A 20,027-nucleotide genomic window follows, 5' to 3' on the forward strand; every position below is an offset into this window, starting at 1 on the left:
AATAAGCGGCACAAAAAACGGAGAGGAGTACATCTATATAATGAAAAGGTGATCCTGCAATGTCTTAAAATGGCACAAAAACAGCAACTCGTAAACATTCTTTCAAAAGCAGCGCCACAAATGGACGGGCAAAGGGAGGCAATAAAAAAACTGTGGACGCATAGATGGAGAAAGGGAAAAAAATGATTGATAAACATTTGAAATTATTTATTATTTAAAAAATTATAAAAAATAAATCATAAAAACCTAAAAGTTAAGATAACAAAAACTATTCAAAAAAAAAACATAATGTTCGATAGACATTGGCACCCATAAATTGATATTTTTGTTCAATCAAAAATTAGTGATTATGGGATTTCTATTACAGGAACAATGAATGAAATTGTCATAACTCAATTCATTCTAAAATAGAAAAAAAAACCATATTTGTGCACTGTTGACAGAGGTTTAAGAAACACTATTGTATATAGAGTAAACTCATGATGTAGGGAGTAAACTTAGGATTTAGGGAGTAAACCCAAGGATGTAGAGAGTAAACTAAGGATGTAGGGAGATTATTATTATTATTATTATTATTATGCTTACACAATGATGCAGCTTCAAGTTGTTTAAGGCTAAAGTGACCCGTTCCTAAATTAAATTAAAAATGAGAACTTTAAAATTTAATTACAAATTTTTTTTTTAAATATTACCAAGTAGTTTATCGTTATTGTCGAGACCTTTTTTGCCATCATCATCAAACACTTCTATCCTATACAGGGAATACAGGGAATATCAGGAATACAGGGAATACTAGGAATACAGAAAGACAGGGAATGCAAGGAATACTGAGAATACAGGGAATATCAGGGAAAATAGGGACTAGAGGAAATTTAGGGGGAAACTATGCAGATGAAATTCGATAACATTCCCTTTAATTTAAATCGAACCTACTTAAGGTTTAAAGTCATATCGTGTCCAGGGACCTCCTCCTCTTTAAAGAAAAAATCATTCCAGTCTGGGTTCAACGTGTTCTAAAATATTAATTAAAAATATAATTTTCGCCTCTTCCTATTTTAATCCATGTCAGCTCAGACTCAAATTTTTTATTCCTGTTATCTTTGCAAACTAGGGGTGGACACCATTGATGTTTTAAACTTAAAATGTTTGACAAAAATCATGGGTTGAAATATTTAAGGTGTACACCATTGGGTTGCAAAGATACAGTAATTAGAAAATTTGAGTTTGTGGCAAATTTATTTTCTTTTACAGTTTTACAGATTTTTTTTTCTATTTTATAATTTAACAATGTTTTGCTGAATCTAAAATTCCTCAGTTAGGAATTTATTCTTTTATTTTTTATACTAATGGATTTTTTTGGTGCTGAAAATTAAAGCATTTTTAAACATAGATTTTACTTGTAAGGATGCGATCAATAAAACGTCAAAACGGCGGAACAGATCATAATTTTCGATTTCAACTCAATACCCCACCAGAGAAGGTTCATTGGCCGTTAAAGATGAAAGCTTTACCCGAAAAAATGTCAACATTTTCAATTCTTAAAATGCTCCAATTAAAAAAAAAACGCAAAATTTTAGAACGATTATAATTTGAGTTTCAGAGCTTCAGTTAAGATTGTTAATTTGTGCGAAGAACCTTTAATGATAACAAATAACGACATAAAAATCATTCGTTTATGTCGTTATGCTGATACATACACGAATTATAATAAACTTACTTGTTTTGTCTCCGAAATACGAATCTGCGTGAAACCCCCCTGAAGGTTAGGCCTGAAATATAATTGCATGAAACTATAAAGAATAAAAATACTAATATTCAGACTGATTCTCTTTCTAAGAAATCGTCTAATTAAATTGGGAGAGAAAAGAACCCTTACAAATTCCACAAATACATGACTTTTGAATAAAGAAAATGAAACACTAATCATCTTTTTTAAGAGACATCCTGTCACCCCATTCTAAAAGTTGCAGGATCCGAGGCGGTACGACATGTACTATTCATTCAGTCGTACTGTACAGTCTGGACTACACCGTGTAGTATCGACCCAGCACGTTTTATTCAACAAATGTAGCCTGGCAAGATCACAGCGCTGTATTTATAAAAATATATACATAATTTATGATTCGTAATTCATAATCGTTAATTTGAAACTTTTATAATTTTCTAAAATTCAATATTATTATGGGGACCACTGTATCATGAATACTAACCTGGATACTAAACAGAATGGGACCAGTGTATCATGAATACTAACCTGGATACTACACAGAATGGGACCCCTGTATCATGAATACTAACCTGGATACTACACAGAATGGGACCACTGTATCATGAATACTAACCTGGATACTACACAGAATGGGTCAGATTTAGAAAAATAATCTGTATCCCTAAGTTTCCTGGCTCCTAATCCCAGACTTACGGCTCGCATTTTTACTGAAATTTTTATAACTTAGTAATTTTTACGATTAATAATGTTTATTAATCAAAATATTGAATTTTAAAATTTTAAATTCGATTGAATCAGAATAATAATGTTTATAGTTTATAGTGTTTATAAATAAAAATTGTGATGTTTATAATTTTTAATGTTTATAAATAAAAATTATAATGTTTATACATAAAAATTATAATGTTTATAACATTTAATGTTTATAAGTAAAAATTATAATGTTTATAGTTTATAATGTTTATAAATAAAAATTATAATGTTTATAATTTGTATTGGTAGACGATGTGAACTAGACAAAAGGCGAGGATTATATGTACGACTTTGCGACCTTCCAGCTTCTCTTGTTTTGATTTTATGCTCATGCATCAGAGAAAAAAATGTTCAGAGCTGGGAACTTTAAAATGGTGCATGTCGGGATTAACTCTTGATCCACTCTTTTTCTTAATCTCAAGATTAAATAATGCTTGTTCTCCTCTTGTAATTAATCTCCAGATTAATAAACCGATCGGGATTAAGGATATCCCATTCTAAAGTTTACAACTCTGGTTAATTATTATAAATTTAACACATTTTTTCTTCTTAATAAAAATATTTTCAATAATCTGATTGAAACATATCAGATTTCAATCTTATATGTAATTTTTTTAAGTTTTATGCGGAAAAGAACTGATTATTTGCCTCAAATTGTAATTATATATATTTAAGATGTACATCTTTGCAATCGGATGTCGAAAATCCCAAATAAATGTGCTGCTAAATCAAAAATTCAAATTTTGAAACCTCAATGGTGTGCAGCGTCAGGTTGCTAAGATATAGGGATTAGAAAGTCAGATTCCTTTAATATGATTATTTAACACAGTTTCAATGCTACTCCAGAATTAGATTGAATCGTCTGAAATGTTATCAACACTGCTGTGAATATATGATATGTTATATATACTAATATTTTTATCAAGCACGTACACAACTGATAATGTTTATCACGTGAGAGATATAGTACGTACGTTGGTCATAGAAAATCCATTAATTGTCGTCATAAATTTATAATTATTGATGTAATAACAATTTCAAGACGTGAAAAATAATCTGTAAAAAGTTAATTTAATTTTCAGGTTTTTGTTGAAAAAGTTAAAGGGGTTTTTGAAGTGTTTAACGGGACTGTAATGGAAAAATGAAAGGGGGTATAGGCTGAAACCTAAGAATCTCAAGAGTTGAACGATACCTATAAGACATTTACCTGATGTTCCTGTCTCAAGAAATTTATATAAAACTGTGTCAAATTTATACGAAAATTCATATATATGCAATTTTGTATAAAAGTTGTAGTATTAAACAGATCATATTCAACAATTACGCAACGAAGATATCCCACAGGAGCCTAAGAATCTCAAATTTGCTGGTATTATAATTTTTTTTACTTTTGTTTTGCATTTATAATAAATATAATTGATAATATTTTTACATTTAGTCCGTTTAGTCCGTAACTACGTCACCAGATCTTAAACCAATGGCGGTGCAGTATACTGGTCACATGATTTCCGTCTGTATCACGTGAAACCTAAACCTAATGATTAATGTGGAATATTAACCTCGTACTTTCTGGCTAAAAAAGTTTTTAATTTTGATTATTTTTGTTACTGGAGCAAGAAAGTTAATTTTCAGGTAAAACCACAAAAGAAAATAATTCATTTTTTTAAACAAAAGTGTCAATATCTTAATCAGTCAAAGGTTTTAAGGGTACCATTGTAAAGCAGACATGCCACTTCATAAATAATATTCAAGGAAACCGTGATTTTATGGCGTTTCTCGCCCTTTCTCATAAAGCCGCCATTTTTATTCACTTGCTAATTTCGCGGATTTTCTTTATGAATTGTCGCGTTTTCTATATATTAAATGTCATCATCTTTTTCCGGTAAAAAAATTTCCGTTTAAACGTTCCATAAACCTTCTCTTGGATCATGTGACATAAATTAATTTGGGCCCATTCGGTTCAGCTGTATTGGCTTTTTTTAAACATACAGACATCCTAACAGACAAGCCAATCGAATTATTTTAAAATATTCTTAACATAATAAATTAAATAAATGTAAAATCATTTTTACAGTTAATCTGGTTCACGGCTAACCTCAAATTTTAACAAGTTTTTAACAATAATAGTTTTATCGATCTATCTTTCTATTATATAAGCTATTTGCCCTTCTGATTTTATCCTGTTAAAGGGAGTGACCGGCAATGTATGGTGGTTGAACTGAAATTGCAGTATTGTAGAGAAATGTTTTAGGATTCATTTGATACATATAAAAAGTTTTAAAGATCTATAATTACTGAGTTTGAGTGCAAAGTCGAAGTTCAAAATCATTAATTTGGGTGGGTACGTTTTGACAATCGGTTTTTTAAAGATTATTAAATAACGACGACAAAAAAAATAGTAAAAATGTTACAGTAGACTAATCAGATGTTTAGGAACATATTTCTCAAAAGAAATTTGTCAATAAATCAATGTTAGAATCAATTTCGTTTTCATCATCAGATTTAAAATCTTATTTTCTATGAATTTGTTTGCAGATTTCTTCAAATTCTTCAAATGTCGTCTTTTCAAAAAAAAATTCCAGAAAATCTACAGAAAATCTTTGTGAATAATGAGAGATTTGAGAAACTGATAATTGAAAAGATTACTTATTTTCGGTGATAAGAGTTAATTTTTGTTTTCTCAACCTTTTCCTAAACAACCAATTAGTTTACTGTAGAATTTTTGTTACAATTTTGTGGTCGTTATAATAATTTAAAAAAACCGATTCTCAAAACGTATCCACTCAAAAAGATGGTTTTAAGCGTTGACTTTGCTATCAAACTCAGTAATTATACATCGAAGAAACGTTTTTTATGTCTCAAATAATTCCTAAAAAATTTGTCCACAATTGTATTTGCCCCCCATATTTATCCATCTATCTATCTATCTATCTATCTATCTATCTATCTATCTATCTATCTATCTATCTATCTATCTTTATATCTATCTATCTATATATCTATCTATCTATCTATCTCTCTATCTATCCATCCATCTAACTAACTATCCCTTATCAACTTCAAAAATAAACCATATAGTAAAGTGCAGGTAAATTGTCTATATGAATGAATGAATGCGTTTACGCATGTTTGTACGCATGGATGTACGCATGTTTGTACGCAGAACCAATTGATAAGACAAAACTAACGCAAGTAGTGAGTTTAATGTGTCGAGGAGAGTTCTGTGAATTTGGAAGCTATAGTAAAAGAAACTTTATCACATTGAAACTTCTCAGAAATTGAAAGCTAAGGGAAAAACTTATGTGAAATTGGAAACAAGTAAACTTCTGCTGTGAAATTGGAATCTAGTAAAAGAATCTTCTAAATCCCTTTAAACCTAGTAACATCAATAAAAAAACGCCTCGAAATAGTGAAATTTGTAAATTCTGCTATGAAATTGGAATCTAGTGAAAAACTTAACAAACTATTAAATTTTTTTTATTAAATTGAAACTATAAAATAAAATATAAAAAAAAGTTGGAAACAGGAAACAGGAAAATTGAAACTAGTGAAAGGTATACATCTAGGAGTTTAAAAACTAGTGAAAGGTATACATCTAGGAGTTTAAAAACTAGTGAAAGGTATACATCTAGGAGTTTAAAAACTAGAGAAAGAAAAATTCTATGAAATTGGAATCCTGTTGTGATAATAGAACTTTGTGAAATTAAGTATCAGGAAACGGGAAACTAGAAAATTCTGTCCAAGAAATTGCGTTTTATTTAAAGTACCGGGCCGACCTTTTGGCAAAGGGGCAGTGCACTGGCACTTGTCCCCACCCCCCTCCCAACGAGAGAACTGTATCTAGAATGAAATTGAAAATCTAGTGAAAGAAACTACTGAGAAAGAACGAAACTTCTCCAAAAAATCAAAACATCGGAATGAAATGCTGGAAAACAAAGTGTTGCTATTTTGAAGAAAACTTCAAGAAAAAGAAAAATCGACAGTGTTTGGCAATTTATAAGAACCAAAATGATTGGGCAGAGTACAGCAGAAAATATGATCTCCTTTCCGTTAAAATTCAAAGGTAACACGATAACACGATCTTGGCAGCCATTTTTTTTTTACAGTGCCGATCAAGTTTTACAGTGCCGACTTTTTTACAGTTCAAATCAATTTTTACAGTGTAGATTATTTTATTTTTACTATGCAGATCAATTTTTTATATTGCAGATTATTTTTACTGTGCTGATAATTTTTTACAGTGCAAATCAATTTTTACAGTGCAAATCAATTTTTACAGTTAAAATCAATTTTTACAGTGCAAATCAATTTTTACAGTGAAGATCAATAGTTACAGTGCAGATCAATTAAGTACAGTTCATATTTTACAGTTCATTTTTTTATTTCGATTTAATTTATATTTCTCAAAGAAATGATTTTCGTAATTTTATACTTTACAGAAAGATAAGAAGTTTTCCTTTTATCTCTTTTCCGTTGACGTAATACTTCTAGGTCTTTAGAAGTTATAATAACCAAAAAAATAGTTTTCAATTAATTTATTATGTCTAAAAAAATTTAATTCTTTAATCTAAAGAGAAAATCATTAAATGCTCTGAGCAATTTATATTCCGAAATGAAGTTTTTGTTTCGTTGCTACTAGATCTTACTTATTTCCAGGGACAGATACATGATTTAAGTGAGGGGGGTGTTATATATTTATTTCGGAACCAAAAAATCCAGATTTAGGAACCAAAAGACGCCCCGAAGGTGAACATTTGTTGTTGACTATCCTGTTTTGCACTAGGTTTTCTTTTCCTTAAGTGCTAGTGAGAAGCTATTCTGAAATCTGCCCCCCCCCTGAATCTGTCAGGGGGTGCGAAGGTCCTGCCACCCCCCCCCGTATCCGCCCCTGCTTATTCCACTTAAGAGTTGTTTTTTCATCTACATATTCTGTATCCTCTTTTGCCCCCCCCCCCCTAAATTTGAAGAAATTTTTAGTTTTAGAATATTAACTTAGAACTGGGCCTTACTAAGCGATTGACCACATGAATAATCTAGCCGCAAGGCCCCCCCCCCCCAGATTTTTCTAGACTATTTTGCTATGATTGGGCCACTTTTTCTTTTTTATCTCTATGAATTTTGTTTTCAAATATTTGCCTAAAAAAATTTACAAAAATCTCCCAAATCTTTCAACTTATGTGTTTTTCTATTTTAAATTATATTTCAGACTCATTCAATCATTCTCTGAGAAATTTTCTCTAAAACATATTTTCTTCCTGGATTTTCTTTTAATTTTGTTTCCCATGTCTAATATATTTCATATGAAAGGTATATTTTGTGTAACAAGGTTAGGTGATTCATATATTAATGTGTACCTAGCATTTATAGCTGATAAGACTCCTATGTTTGACTTGAGATAAGACCTCCCACCCCTCCCCCCCCCACACTTCTCCGCCATTACACGTTATTCCGCCTACTTTTCAGTTTAGCCCTATATAGTGAGAATATATGATATATTGGTTCTCTTAAATCTTCTTCAAGCCCGTGTTCCTCCTGGCCTACTGGCAAGCTACCTCCAGGTTAAAGCCTATGTTCTTGAGTAGGGAGTATGCGAGTATACCGTGCAATGAAGCGTCCAGGGCAAAGTCCAAGTTTATCCAGCCAACACTCACCAAACATTCAAGCCATGGACACTGCACTGCAGGTAGCAATCTCTCATTAATATTTAATAATTAATATTTTTTTGAAATCTTGGTATCCTGGTCGATCCTTTAGGGGTGCAGGACTGGTGTAAACTATTGAAGTATATGCTGCCTATCTATAGTCTGCTATCTCTAACTCAAATACCACCGATAAAACTATCTTATCGAAGTGTATAAGGATATCTTATCAAGGGATATCTTTTTTCCACAAGTAAAACAGAAGAGAGATTACATGCTATACATATATATATATATATATATATATATATATTTAATATATACCGTAATGATAGCAATTAACTTTTATCAATGAAGATAAAATATTAATTGATATTCAGCAATAACAAAAAAATGGTTAAATGATAACAAAATCTTATTTAAATTTAATTGATTGTAACTTTAATGAAGGAAAAATTCAATTTTCAGTTTTTTAAAATTCATTTCAAAGGTTTGGAAGATATATTACTTCAAGATATATAAAAGTTTTTTGTTTAAATCTAAAAAGAATTTTCTAATTTTATTAACAAAATGCAATAACCTTAGAAACAAAATCTGTTACACTATTATTAAAATGTATTTAAAAGCAAATATTTTTAACTTCATAAACTATTTTTTTGAAAAGTATTTTAATTAAAGTCAAACATGGTTAACATGGGGAGGAGGGTTAATTTTTTTCTCGAATTTTGTTTACTCTTGGAACTTAGAGTGTCTGAGGCACGTGTTCTTCTAAAATGTGCAACAAAAAATATCAAATATTTCAAATTGGCAAGTTAAATGGACTGTAAAGGAAAAATGAAAGGGGGTATAGGATAAAACCTGAGAATTTCAGGACATTTATCTTATCTTCCTGTTTTCAGGTTTTATCCTATACCCCCTCTCATTTTTCCTTTAAAGTCCCTTTAAGAAGGACTTTAAGTAAAAAATTATCAAAAACGTTACCAATTTATTCAAAAACGTTAATTTTGATTTTTAGAAAATCAACAATTTTGTATCTTAATGTTAAAGGTATTGAGTCTTTGCCACAAACTCAAATTTTCTAATCCCTATATTTGTGCAATCTTATGGTGTAAACCTTTCATATTTCAAACTAAGATTATTTGATGTGCAGATTATTCCAGATTATGACCAAATACGCAGTTTGAAAGGCCTACGACATTTTTTGGCAAAGATGTAAGGTTTACAAATCAGAGTTTGTGGCAAAAACTCAATTCCTTTGCACTGGTTTTATAAACTTACTGATCTGTTAGTTTATTGATGGGGGGCTGTCAAAAAAAGAGGAAAAGGGAGTTCTACAATTGATGTATCAATAATTTAGTAAAATCATATTTCTATTTTCTACGGATACAACATTTTGTCCATGTCCATTTATGCTAGATAAACTTTATTTTAAAAATAAAGCAGTAATTTTAAATTCTTAAAAAAATGTCCATTAAAACATAGAAATGATTACAGGACTCTGACTCAGGACTGGAAATTAAGGATGAGTTTCATCCTTCTGAGGACATTGAGGACAACAAGGACAAGAACATGGACGAGGACAGTGGTGAACTAGAGGACAAGATGAAGGACAAGGAAGAAGATGATGAAGATGTGGAGATGGAACATCAGGAGAATAATACAGAGAACACCTTTAGCCATGGTAATAGTTACAATGATAATAATAATAATAATAAGTGCCCGGTGGTGTCCGTAAAATTTTGAAAACATTGGGGAAAAAAATAGAATTTGAGAGAAAAATTTTTTTAGCCAAATTTTTCAGTCGTTTTGCCAGGTACAGCTAACATATAATAATAATGGTAACTGGGGTAGCGTGGTTATTTAAAAAAATGCGAAATACTCTGATTTTTGAATCCCTGTATATTTGCAAGCCGATGCGTCGACTTTAGATTTCAAAACTATATATTCTGAGCTGAAAACTTTAGAATGGTGGATATTAGGATTAAGGCTTAATCCACTCTTTTTCTTAATCTACAGATTTAATATTGCTTGTTTTACCTCATAACTTTAATCTTCAGATTAATTATCCGACGGGATATCTGGATATTTCATTCTAAAGTTTCCACCTCTGTTAGATCAAATAGTCTAAGTTTGAAATATCAAAAATATCAAAATTTTGCCCCATCAAGACGCAAAAAAATAGGGATAAGTAAATTTAAGTAAAGAAAAGAATTAATTCCTTTAATACTTTAGACAACACTGACACTTTCAAAGCTGAAGCAACTCCTGATCCTGACTCTACTGAACACCCATCAACAGCCCCCAGAGCTAATCCAGTTTCAGAAGAAGAGATACATGAAGAAGTTGCTACCCGAGCTGAAGACGTGGCGGAAGCTGATATTACAAGCAGCTCAGATATACCTAACAATTCGTATTCTTTAGCAGGTTTGAACTTTTAACTTTGACAAAGATTATACCTCTTTTTTTGCAACTATATAGTTATCACTGCATGTTTGTTTGTATGTCCGTATCATACCTTAGTAACCCTTAAATAGATTTGCCTCAAATTCTTATTGCTAATACTGTTCATAAATTCTTGAAATTTGTCCTAAACATTCTATGCTTGATTTTTTCAAGGAGTTTAGTCTTAGCCACAAACTCTGATTTTCTTATCCCCATAGCTCTGCAACCCAGTAATATTTCAAACTATGAATTCTGTTAGAGTTTGTGACAAAGACTCAATTACTGTATGTGTCTGTTTTTAATAAAAAACCCTTCTCAAACCAAAAACATGTATTATTATGACCAGGCTTTCAGGATCTTCTGTTTCAATCGTGAATATTTTCTCTTTGTATACATTGTAAAACAATAATAACAAAAAAAGTTCGCAGATGTTATTAAACAAATCGTGAATTTTCAAAATTAAATGAAAATCGAATTTTATTGGATGGAGGCTAAATTTTGAAAATTTTATCATCTATAAACCAATTCCCTGTGGTCATGTACGTCAGGTCCCACACAAAAAAAACAGACAGAAAAACAAATAATATACATAGATTGTTTCTATTATCTTGATTTAGAAGAATACCAAACAGATCATCCTCTTGAACTCACTAAACATACTGATAGAGAAGTTAAACTTGAAGATGTTCCTGCCATTCCTGACCTTCTTCCTGCAGGTAAAAACATTCATACAAGGACTGCACACTTTAGTTCAAGTCATACTCATTTTAAAAGTTATAAATCCTATTTACAAACGGTGCCAATATCTGAAAATATTGTTGTATTTCTGTATGAACAAATTTGAGAAACCTATGAAATTAAGAACTGTATATAACTCTTTGAACAAGTATATATACAACAATTTACAATTCTAAAGCTGTCTAATTTGAAGAAAAATTAGAAACAACTTAAGAAGTTTCATGTTTTTTGAAATAACTAAATGATTACCAGGTGAAGGAAGGGGAGAGCCCCCTGCCTGCAAGAGAACCTGTATAGTTTATAACTAACTAAATGTATACTAGGTGAAGGAGGACCCGTATAGTTTAGAACTAACTAAATGATTACTAGGTGAAGGACCCGTATAGTTTAGAACTAACTAAATGATTACTAGGTGAAGGAGGAGCCCCTACGATGCAAGAGAACCCGTATAGTTTATAACTAACTAAATGAGTACTAGGTGAAGGAGGAGCCCCTACCATGCAAGAGAACCTGTATAGTTTATAACTAACTAAATGATTACTAGGTGAAGGAGGAGCCACTACCCTGCAATAGAACCCGTATAGTTTAGAACTAACTAAATGATTACTAGGTGAAGGAGGAGCCCATACCCTGCAAGAGAACCCGTATAGTTTAGAACTAACTAAATGAGTACTAGGTGAAGGAGGAGCCCCTACCATGCAAGAGAACCCGTATAGTTTAGAGCTAACTAAATGATTACTAGGTGAAGGAGGAGCCTCTACCCTGCAAGAGAATCCGTATAGTTTAGAAAGTATTCCCCAGGTGGCGAGCTATGTGGAATATACTATTTCGGATTCTAAAGACACAGTGCAGGTCGGAAAGTTTTTAAATTAAACAACATAAAAAACACGTTTTTGTAAAAGTCAAAAAACAGAAAATCAGTCAAAAATTCAAGTCAATTTCATCTATTTGGCCTCAGCCTGCAAATTGTGCTTAAAGGGACTGTAAAGGAACAATGAAAGGGGGTATAGGCTGAAACCTGAGAATCTCTGGAGTTGATTGAGACATATCAGAGTTCTATTTGATGTTCCTGTCTGGAGAAATTGATAGAAAAATCCGTCAAAATAATACTAAAACGTATATATGTAAGATTTGTATAAGATTTGTAGTATTAAACAGATTATATTCAGTAAATAAGCAACTAATATGAAAACAACGATATCCCAGAGGAGCCTGAGAAGTTCAAGTTTGCTCCTATTATTATTCGAATTTAATAATTTTTCATTTTTAATTGATAAAATTGATAATATTATTATGCGTCCGCAACATGTCACCAGAACTCCAACCAATGACAGTGCAGTATTATTGTTATGTGTCTCCGTCTGTATCACGTGACCAGTATACTGCTCTGCCATTGGAGGGAGTTCTGGTAACGTGATACGGATGTATATCTTACATATATACGTTTTGGAATAATTTTGAAACAGTTTCTCGAGACAGGAATTTCAGATAAATGTCTTATAGGTATCGTTCAACTTCTGAGATTCTCAGGTTTCATTTTTCCTTTACAGTCCCTTTAATGTTAATTGAAGCCTGATGCTAATAAGGCAAATTCGACTCAGTGCAGTGCTCGAAGAAAATTTTAGATTTCTTGGAGTGTTGGTTTTTCACATATTGATCTGAAAACTAAAATATCAACTTTTGTATGTGAAGGTTTCAGCTTTACTGTTAAGTTATAATTCAAATGAAAAAAATTAAAGATATGTACATAGTCAAAAAGAAATTATTTTTTAAGTCTAAATATTTATTTTTACCGATAGTTATATATTTAACAATTTTTTGTGTGTTTTACATACGGTTTACTTTTAATGACATCTATATAATAATATTGATTATGCAGGAATTATGTTTGTGGATTTATTCTTTAGACCAAAAGAAAAGAAATTATACATTGCATTATTTGTTTTGAAGTTTAATTTTTTTTCTGTGCAAAAACTTGAGAAAAAAAGAAAATTTAAAGTACTTCGATGTAGCCACCGTGCTTATGGTATGCTAAAGAAAGTTTACACACTTCATTTTGAAAAATAAAATCTATTCTGTTAAGGGAATGTTTTAATACCAGTATGGGTTATTGTAGGTTATATGATATAGCTTTTCCTCCGCTGAATAGACCAATAAGTAATCTATAAAAAAATATATAATGACAAAGTTCTTAAGGCTGATTATTTTCTCTAAAAGAAAAAAAATCTAAAATAATTTCGCTACCTGAAAACAAAAATGTATTATCTTAAAACTGGGATTTCAGTGCTTTGGTTTAATCTTGAAATCGACAACTTTCTTAGATTTCATGAATAACACCTCAATTTAAAAGTGTGTGCAGTAGATACTAATATAAAGTAAATTAGCTGAAGCTCTAATCTCTATCTTCTACACAAATGTTGCTCTCCATGGCGATCGGAATTAGTTCTTGTGGACGCCATTTTAAATTTATAAACACCCATTCGTATTCTAAGGCGCCATTTTTTATTTTTAGTCGCCATTTTGATTTTTGTTGTCAGGTTGAATACCTTGGTTCAGCTGATGTGCCGGGTATAACGGCTGAAGGTCGAGTAGAATATGTTACTTTAGGTAAACAAACCAGAATTTTTATTTTAATATTTATTATAAAGATTTATTCACACACAAAGATATAAATACATAATTAAATGTTTAAAAAACTACACCACTTATTTATGTATTTATATCTTTGTGTGTGAATAAATCTTTATAATAANATTATGCACAAATAGAAAACAATGATTTTTACTCACTACATAACATATTTATCATTTCAGTTATTACGTAATCATCGAATCCTTCAACATATAAATTATTCATTCTTGTATTTAAAAGTTCTTGTAAAACTTGTAGAACTTGCTTCCATAGTCTCATAGAAAGACACACATCTGCTAGCTAACATAGTTTTTACATGTAAACATTGTGAAATACTTTCAATCAAGTACCTATGCGTATCTCTAGGTACATTAAAAAGAATTCTAATAAAAGCATGTGTCTGTTTTTGTTGTGATTTTGCTTTTCTTGATTTCTAGAAAATTGTAAATACAGTGGTCACAACAAAGCAGTGGAATGATTGTAGGCTTTATTCTGGAGATTTTGATCTGATATTGTTGAAATTGATTTATTTCTGAAAATGTTCAATGCGCATTCTCAAAGATTAATTAATTACCCTTTTAGTTTAAAGGAAGAACGAAGATGACAAAATTTCATCGTTTTTTGGCTATACCACTGTTTAAGAAATAAAAAAAAAATAAAAAAGGCAGATTTTTAATGAATTTTCATTAAGGATATCCCGAGTTCTCAGTGCAGTATCTTCATGACTCAGCTAGGTATTCTATGACAAAACAAGATGATAAAAATTAGAAATTTGGAAAAATAAAATATCATTTTATTTTGACTATGCGAATATGATGCAATAAAAACAAAACATATATTTTTATATATGTTTAAATGAGGATTGAAAAAAAAACGGTTTTTCGTGTAAAAGAACTGAATTCTTGCCCCAATCTCAAACTGATATTTAAAATTTACCGCATATTTGATCTAACATAATTCAACTTCAAAAATATCTTCTTATCTTCTTATGCCAAAGTTTTATGGGCCACACTCAAGGAGTATGGAATGGAAGGGAGATACACCTGACGGGGCCCGCCCTACCATATGATTTTAAATGCTTTGTATAAGAAATATTTAGAATAGGTTGTGTATACCCGGTAATACGTCAAACTAAAGTAAATTGTACAATAGATTGAAATCTAACATGTTGTTAATCACAGCTCTTTGCACCCTGCGCTAAAACAGCATTATCTTTCGGTCAGGCAGAATAGGTGGGAGGAAATCCTGCCAGTACTAGTACAAAGTCATTTTCCGTTAGCTTGGCCTAGCGACCAAGTATTTAATTGTATTAAAGAGCTACTGGGAAGAGTAAATATGTTAGGTAAAGGAATTGACTCTTTGCCACAAACTCTGATTTTCTAATCCCAATATCTTTGGAGCCCAATGTCGTAAACCTTTGATATTTCAAACTTATATTTTTTGATCTAACAAAAGTCATAATTTGAAATTTCAAAGGTTTACGACGTTGGAATCCAAAGATATAGGGATTAGAATATCAGAGTTTGTTGCAAAGAGTCAATTCCTTTGCGTTTAGCCATAGAGAATAGAATATATAGAGAGGAATTTACTAGAAAAAAGTGTAAAACGGCTATTTTGTTGTACTGTTTCCATACTGCAGGTGATGAAATGGATAGTCTAAGGAACATGTTGTATTAATGTACTCTACTGCATATAATTTGTGAACATTTACATGATTTGTACACTTTGAACTCCCTTTCAGGCTGAAAGGGACTAAAAAAATTCATACCGAGAGATTCTTTTAATTCCTCTCTATATATTCTATTCTCTATGCGTTTAGCATACTTGTGCGTAAAATCAAAACTAGGGACAGTATTTTTACCTTCCCGCTTCATTTGAAGTGTGCAATCAATATATTTTAGTAGGCCTGACGCCCTGCAGACAGCACTACAAAGTGCGGAGGTGGATAGGTTGGGGGAAAACCTTGGAGAGACGGGAAGGGAGCAGGTACTGGACAAGAATAACTTTGTTGAACCGTACACACGGCTGATATTGAACCCGGCTCCACCATGTTTAATCTGTTTGGATCTATGTGATCCTAACCTCGGGATTGATCTAACTTTTAATCCAAATAAAACGAAATATTTGCGGTGAAATGGTGAGAATTTGCCCATTCTAAGATCGGCATTAATTCGAGAAATAGCATTTTCGCACTGTCGCTAAAATTTACAAATTCTTTAAAATTATTAACAAATTTGGATAAGATTTGCCAAAGATTTTTTCTTTCCAAATTCAAAGCTGTTATTAATTCCAAAAAACTTATAGATTTTCACAATTTTTAAAAACTTTAGGATGGCCTTGGATTGCATCTTCTTCAAACCAGACATCTGGATGGATATGAGAGAGGGTACTCCAGGTACAAAATTACAAGGGGGATTTAAGGCGGGATGACCCCATCCCCTTGTTTGAAAAACTTCCCCAAAATTTACTCATTGTTGTTTTGAAAGAGCAAACTTATTTAGTTTAATAGTTTAATGATGTAAAAACTTTAAATATCATTATCTGAAGAAAATGATTGAATGAAGTCTTATTCTTCGTGGGAATATAATATACTAGGCTTTAAGGGCGCTTCGCGGCGCCCATCTTCTATTTCAATTGTGAACGTGTTCTCGTTGTAAACATTGAAAAACAAAAAAATTTCGCGGATTTTCAAGATTTAAAAAATTTTACAATAATAAAAAACTTTTAAACACAAATTTTTCAAATTTTGATTATTCATGAACCTTCCCAGGGGTCACGTTAGGTCCCACACATAATTTGGGCCCGATCGGTTCAGCCGTTTTGACGTTTATTGGATTCAAACGGACAGACAGACAAGCTAAATTTATATATAGATAGATAGATACACTAGAGTCCAGTCAGTCTAAACTTTAAGCCCCACTTATTTATCCATAAAAAGTATATTTTTTGTATTTTTTTGAATTTTTGACAGATTTTCGAATGAAAGATCAAAATCTAACTGACAATATTCTGATACAAAATTCGTTGTTCAGGGATGGATATGAACGTGAACTAGTTCCTGGGTTTGATGATTCCCACGCTATTCAGGATCCATATTTTACTGTAAAGGATGCTAGCAGAGAGTCCCCCATGTACACAACACTAGGGAACACAGCTGTTTAACAAACTATAACTAACATCTATCTATAAGGTTGAAACTTTTAATGCCCGATTCACAACGGTACCATTGAACCCCATAATTTGGAAGAACGTGTCATTTTTCTAGTTTTAATTCTGACAATTCCTTCATGTTTTGATCCGACTAAGTTTTCACGGTTACCGTTGCCATCTTTGCAGGGAGTTTGACTTGAAATTACGCTTACAGTTACTTGTTAGAGATTGTAAATTATGTAACTCATACTAACTCATACTAACAAAATGGCGACTTTGATTCACAATTGTACACATCAAACTTTCATCCGACCAATCAATAGGAAATGATCGTAGTTTTTTTTCTTAGCTTATATAAAAGTTTCGCACTCTCATTTTGTTGTCTTTTCATATACAGGGTGTCCCAAGAAACATATAACAGTAACCGAAATTTGTGTGGTTCTGTAGTATATACACAGAGTAACCCTAGTCCTGACATTTGCATAATGTGCTCTGTCTTTTCTATGCTTTCAATATTACCGCAGCTCTGATCAATTTTGTTCAGATTTTGTCAGTTCTGAATGGAATTCTTAATATCTCCGGTAATATTGACAGCACAAAAAAGGCAAAACACATTTTGGAAATGCCAGGGCTAGGCAAATTCTTCAAATATTTAAGACGAGCTTTAGAACGTCTTGCTACCATAAAGTTTCATGGGACACCATGTATCTGGTATGAGATAATTCAAAATGATATAAATACTGTTGTTCTTTAGAACCAGCTGGTGGAGTTTACGATAATAAAGCACATTCTCCTAGATATGAAGAATACACACCTCCACCATCCTACCATCTATATAGTAGGTAAACATTCTCCTAGATATGAAGAATACACACCTCCACCATCCTACCATCTATATAGTAGGTTTAAAATCATCAAGTTCAAACTATAATATATTACTTTTATTACTTTACTCTACTTTTCTTTTTTATTTATAACTATAAATACTCTACCCTAGTTTGCAATCTTTTAACAGGAGTTTGCAAAAGAAATGTCTATGATTTGCCAATTTAAAATAAAAGCCTGAGAGTTTACNAAAAAAAAAAAAAGTGTTACAAGTTTTGAAGATAAAGTATATGCTGAAAGAGTTACTATTCAAATTAGTTAAACATCTATTTTTTTATCAACATTAATTATTTCAAAATTCAATCGATTACTAATATTTGTTTAGAAAACCATTTGAATCCCTCTACCCTGAACCTTGGAGCACAGGAGCCGGACCGTACGAAACATTTCCACATCAACATGGTAATAAAGGGACTGGGCACGTTTTTTCAACCCTGATCCTTCATGTAAAGCGAGGAATGTCAGATTTTTAACCGTACCTTCAGACGCTTTAGCTGATCAAAATTGAATAAGATATCCTTTTTTTCTCACTGAAGATTGATAATCTTAATTATGGGTTCTCTGGGTGTTTCATGGATTTCTGCTTAATAAACAATGGAGGAAATTGCCAAAATTTCACATTCTAAAAGCTACTATATTTCCATTTTATTGATTAGACAAATGTAATTGGGTCTGTCCCCCTTTAATCAAAGTGTCAATTGAAATTACTTTGACAGTCCCTTTAAATAGTCCAACATAAACATTTATTTTGTATTTAATGATAACAGCAAAATTGCAAAAGTAACCTAGATAAAACTAATCATTTGTAAAATTAACTAAAATAAATAATATTTTTATCCCCAAGGGTGAATAGCATCCTATTATTGTGTTTGACCTTCATAAAAATGAAAATATGAAATGTATGTATTTCATAATTTTCTTTCACTAATCTTTCCCGATTAGCTGGATATATTGCTATAAAAATATTAACAAATTGGCTTTTCAACCCTTACATTAGTTTGACATTAAACATTTTAATAGGTTTGATATTAAACATTTTACTAGGTTTGACATTAAACATTTTACTAAATTTGACATTAAACATTTTACTAGGTTTGACATTAAACATTTTACTAGGTTTGACATTAAACATTTTACTAGGTTTGACATTAAACATTTTACTAGGTTTGTCATTAAACATTTTACTAGGTTTGACAATTAAACATTTTACTAGGTTTGACATTAAACATTTTACTATGTTTGACATTAAACATTTTACTAGGTTTGACAATTAATTATTTTACTAGGTTTGACAATTAACATTTTATTAGGAATTTGACATTAAACATTTTACTAGGTTTGACAATTAACATTTTATTAGGAATTTAACATTAAACATTTTTCTAGGTTTGTCTTCAGCTGTTGTGGAAAATAGTGATTTGTTCAGCAAAAACCTTGGTAAGCCAGATAAAAAAATTGACACAGTTTTTATATCGATTTCTCGAGATAAGAACATCAGATATAACTTTCAATGGTCGCGATCAAGAGCTAAAGTGATTAGCTTTCAGCCTATATCCCCTTTCATTCTTCTTTTAAAGTCCCTTTAACCATGGGTTCCCGCGACCCATTTTGCCTAAAAAACATTCCTCATTGCGCTCTGGATGATTTGTAGGCAAAATTGGTCTTTCTTGGGAACCTATGGTAAAGTAAAATTTCTTAACTTCCCTGTAAAGTAAATAATTAAAACATTTTAAGCAGAATTTATAGGTAATCATTTTGTCTTCACTCTTATCTTGTCTGCACCATGCTCTTGGAGCAACTTATCTTGTCTGCACCATGCTCTTGGAGCAACTTATCTTGTCTGCACCATGCTCTTGGAGCAACTTATCTTGTCTGCACCATGCTCTTGGAGCAACTTATCTTGTCTGCACCATGCTCTTGGAGCAACTTATCTTGTCTGCACCATGCTCTTGGAGCAACTTATCTTGTCTGCACCATGCTCTTGGAGCAACTTATCTTGTCTGCACCATGCTCTTGGAGCAACTTATCTTGTCTGCACCATGCTCTTGGAGCAACTTATC

The 20,027-nt window shown here is 31.5% G+C and overlaps 2 protein-coding genes across 2 annotated transcripts; one reads left to right on the plus strand and one right to left on the minus strand.

Annotated features, from left to right (window-relative positions):
- Nucleotides 1–457: 457 nt before the first annotated feature.
- On the minus strand, nucleotides 458–2,437 carry LOC111713605 (copine-8). Its single transcript, XM_023488500.1, has 5 exons — nucleotides 2,343–2,437; nucleotides 1,718–1,769; nucleotides 934–1,013; nucleotides 693–751; nucleotides 458–630 (listed from the first exon to the last, which is right to left on the minus strand). Exons 1-5 carry the CDS (start codon nucleotides 2,429–2,431, stop codon nucleotides 458–460), a joined length of 453 nt encoding a protein of 150 aa, XP_023344268.1. The 5' UTR covers nucleotides 2,432–2,437.
- A 3,698-nt stretch (nucleotides 2,438–6,135) lies between these two features.
- LOC111713606 (uncharacterized) lies at nucleotides 6,136–19,656 on the plus strand. The gene is made up of 15 exons (XM_023488501.1): nucleotides 6,136–6,545; nucleotides 8,065–8,165; nucleotides 9,616–9,802; nucleotides 10,354–10,545; nucleotides 11,181–11,279; nucleotides 12,044–12,153; nucleotides 13,839–13,908; nucleotides 14,624–14,666; nucleotides 15,834–15,918; nucleotides 16,263–16,327; nucleotides 16,965–17,077; nucleotides 17,837–17,924; nucleotides 18,293–18,369; nucleotides 19,354–19,404; nucleotides 19,619–19,656. Exons 1-15 carry the CDS (start codon nucleotides 6,491–6,493, stop codon nucleotides 19,654–19,656), a joined length of 1,374 nt encoding a protein of 457 aa, XP_023344269.1. The 5' UTR covers nucleotides 6,136–6,490.
- Nucleotides 19,657–20,027: the final 371 nt, after the last annotated feature.

Source organism: Eurytemora carolleeae, unplaced genomic scaffold, assembly GCF_000591075.1.
Source record: "Eurytemora carolleeae unplaced genomic scaffold, Eaff_2.0 scaffold1449, whole genome shotgun sequence".
NCBI lineage: Eukaryota > Metazoa > Arthropoda > Copepoda > Calanoida > Temoridae > Eurytemora > Eurytemora carolleeae.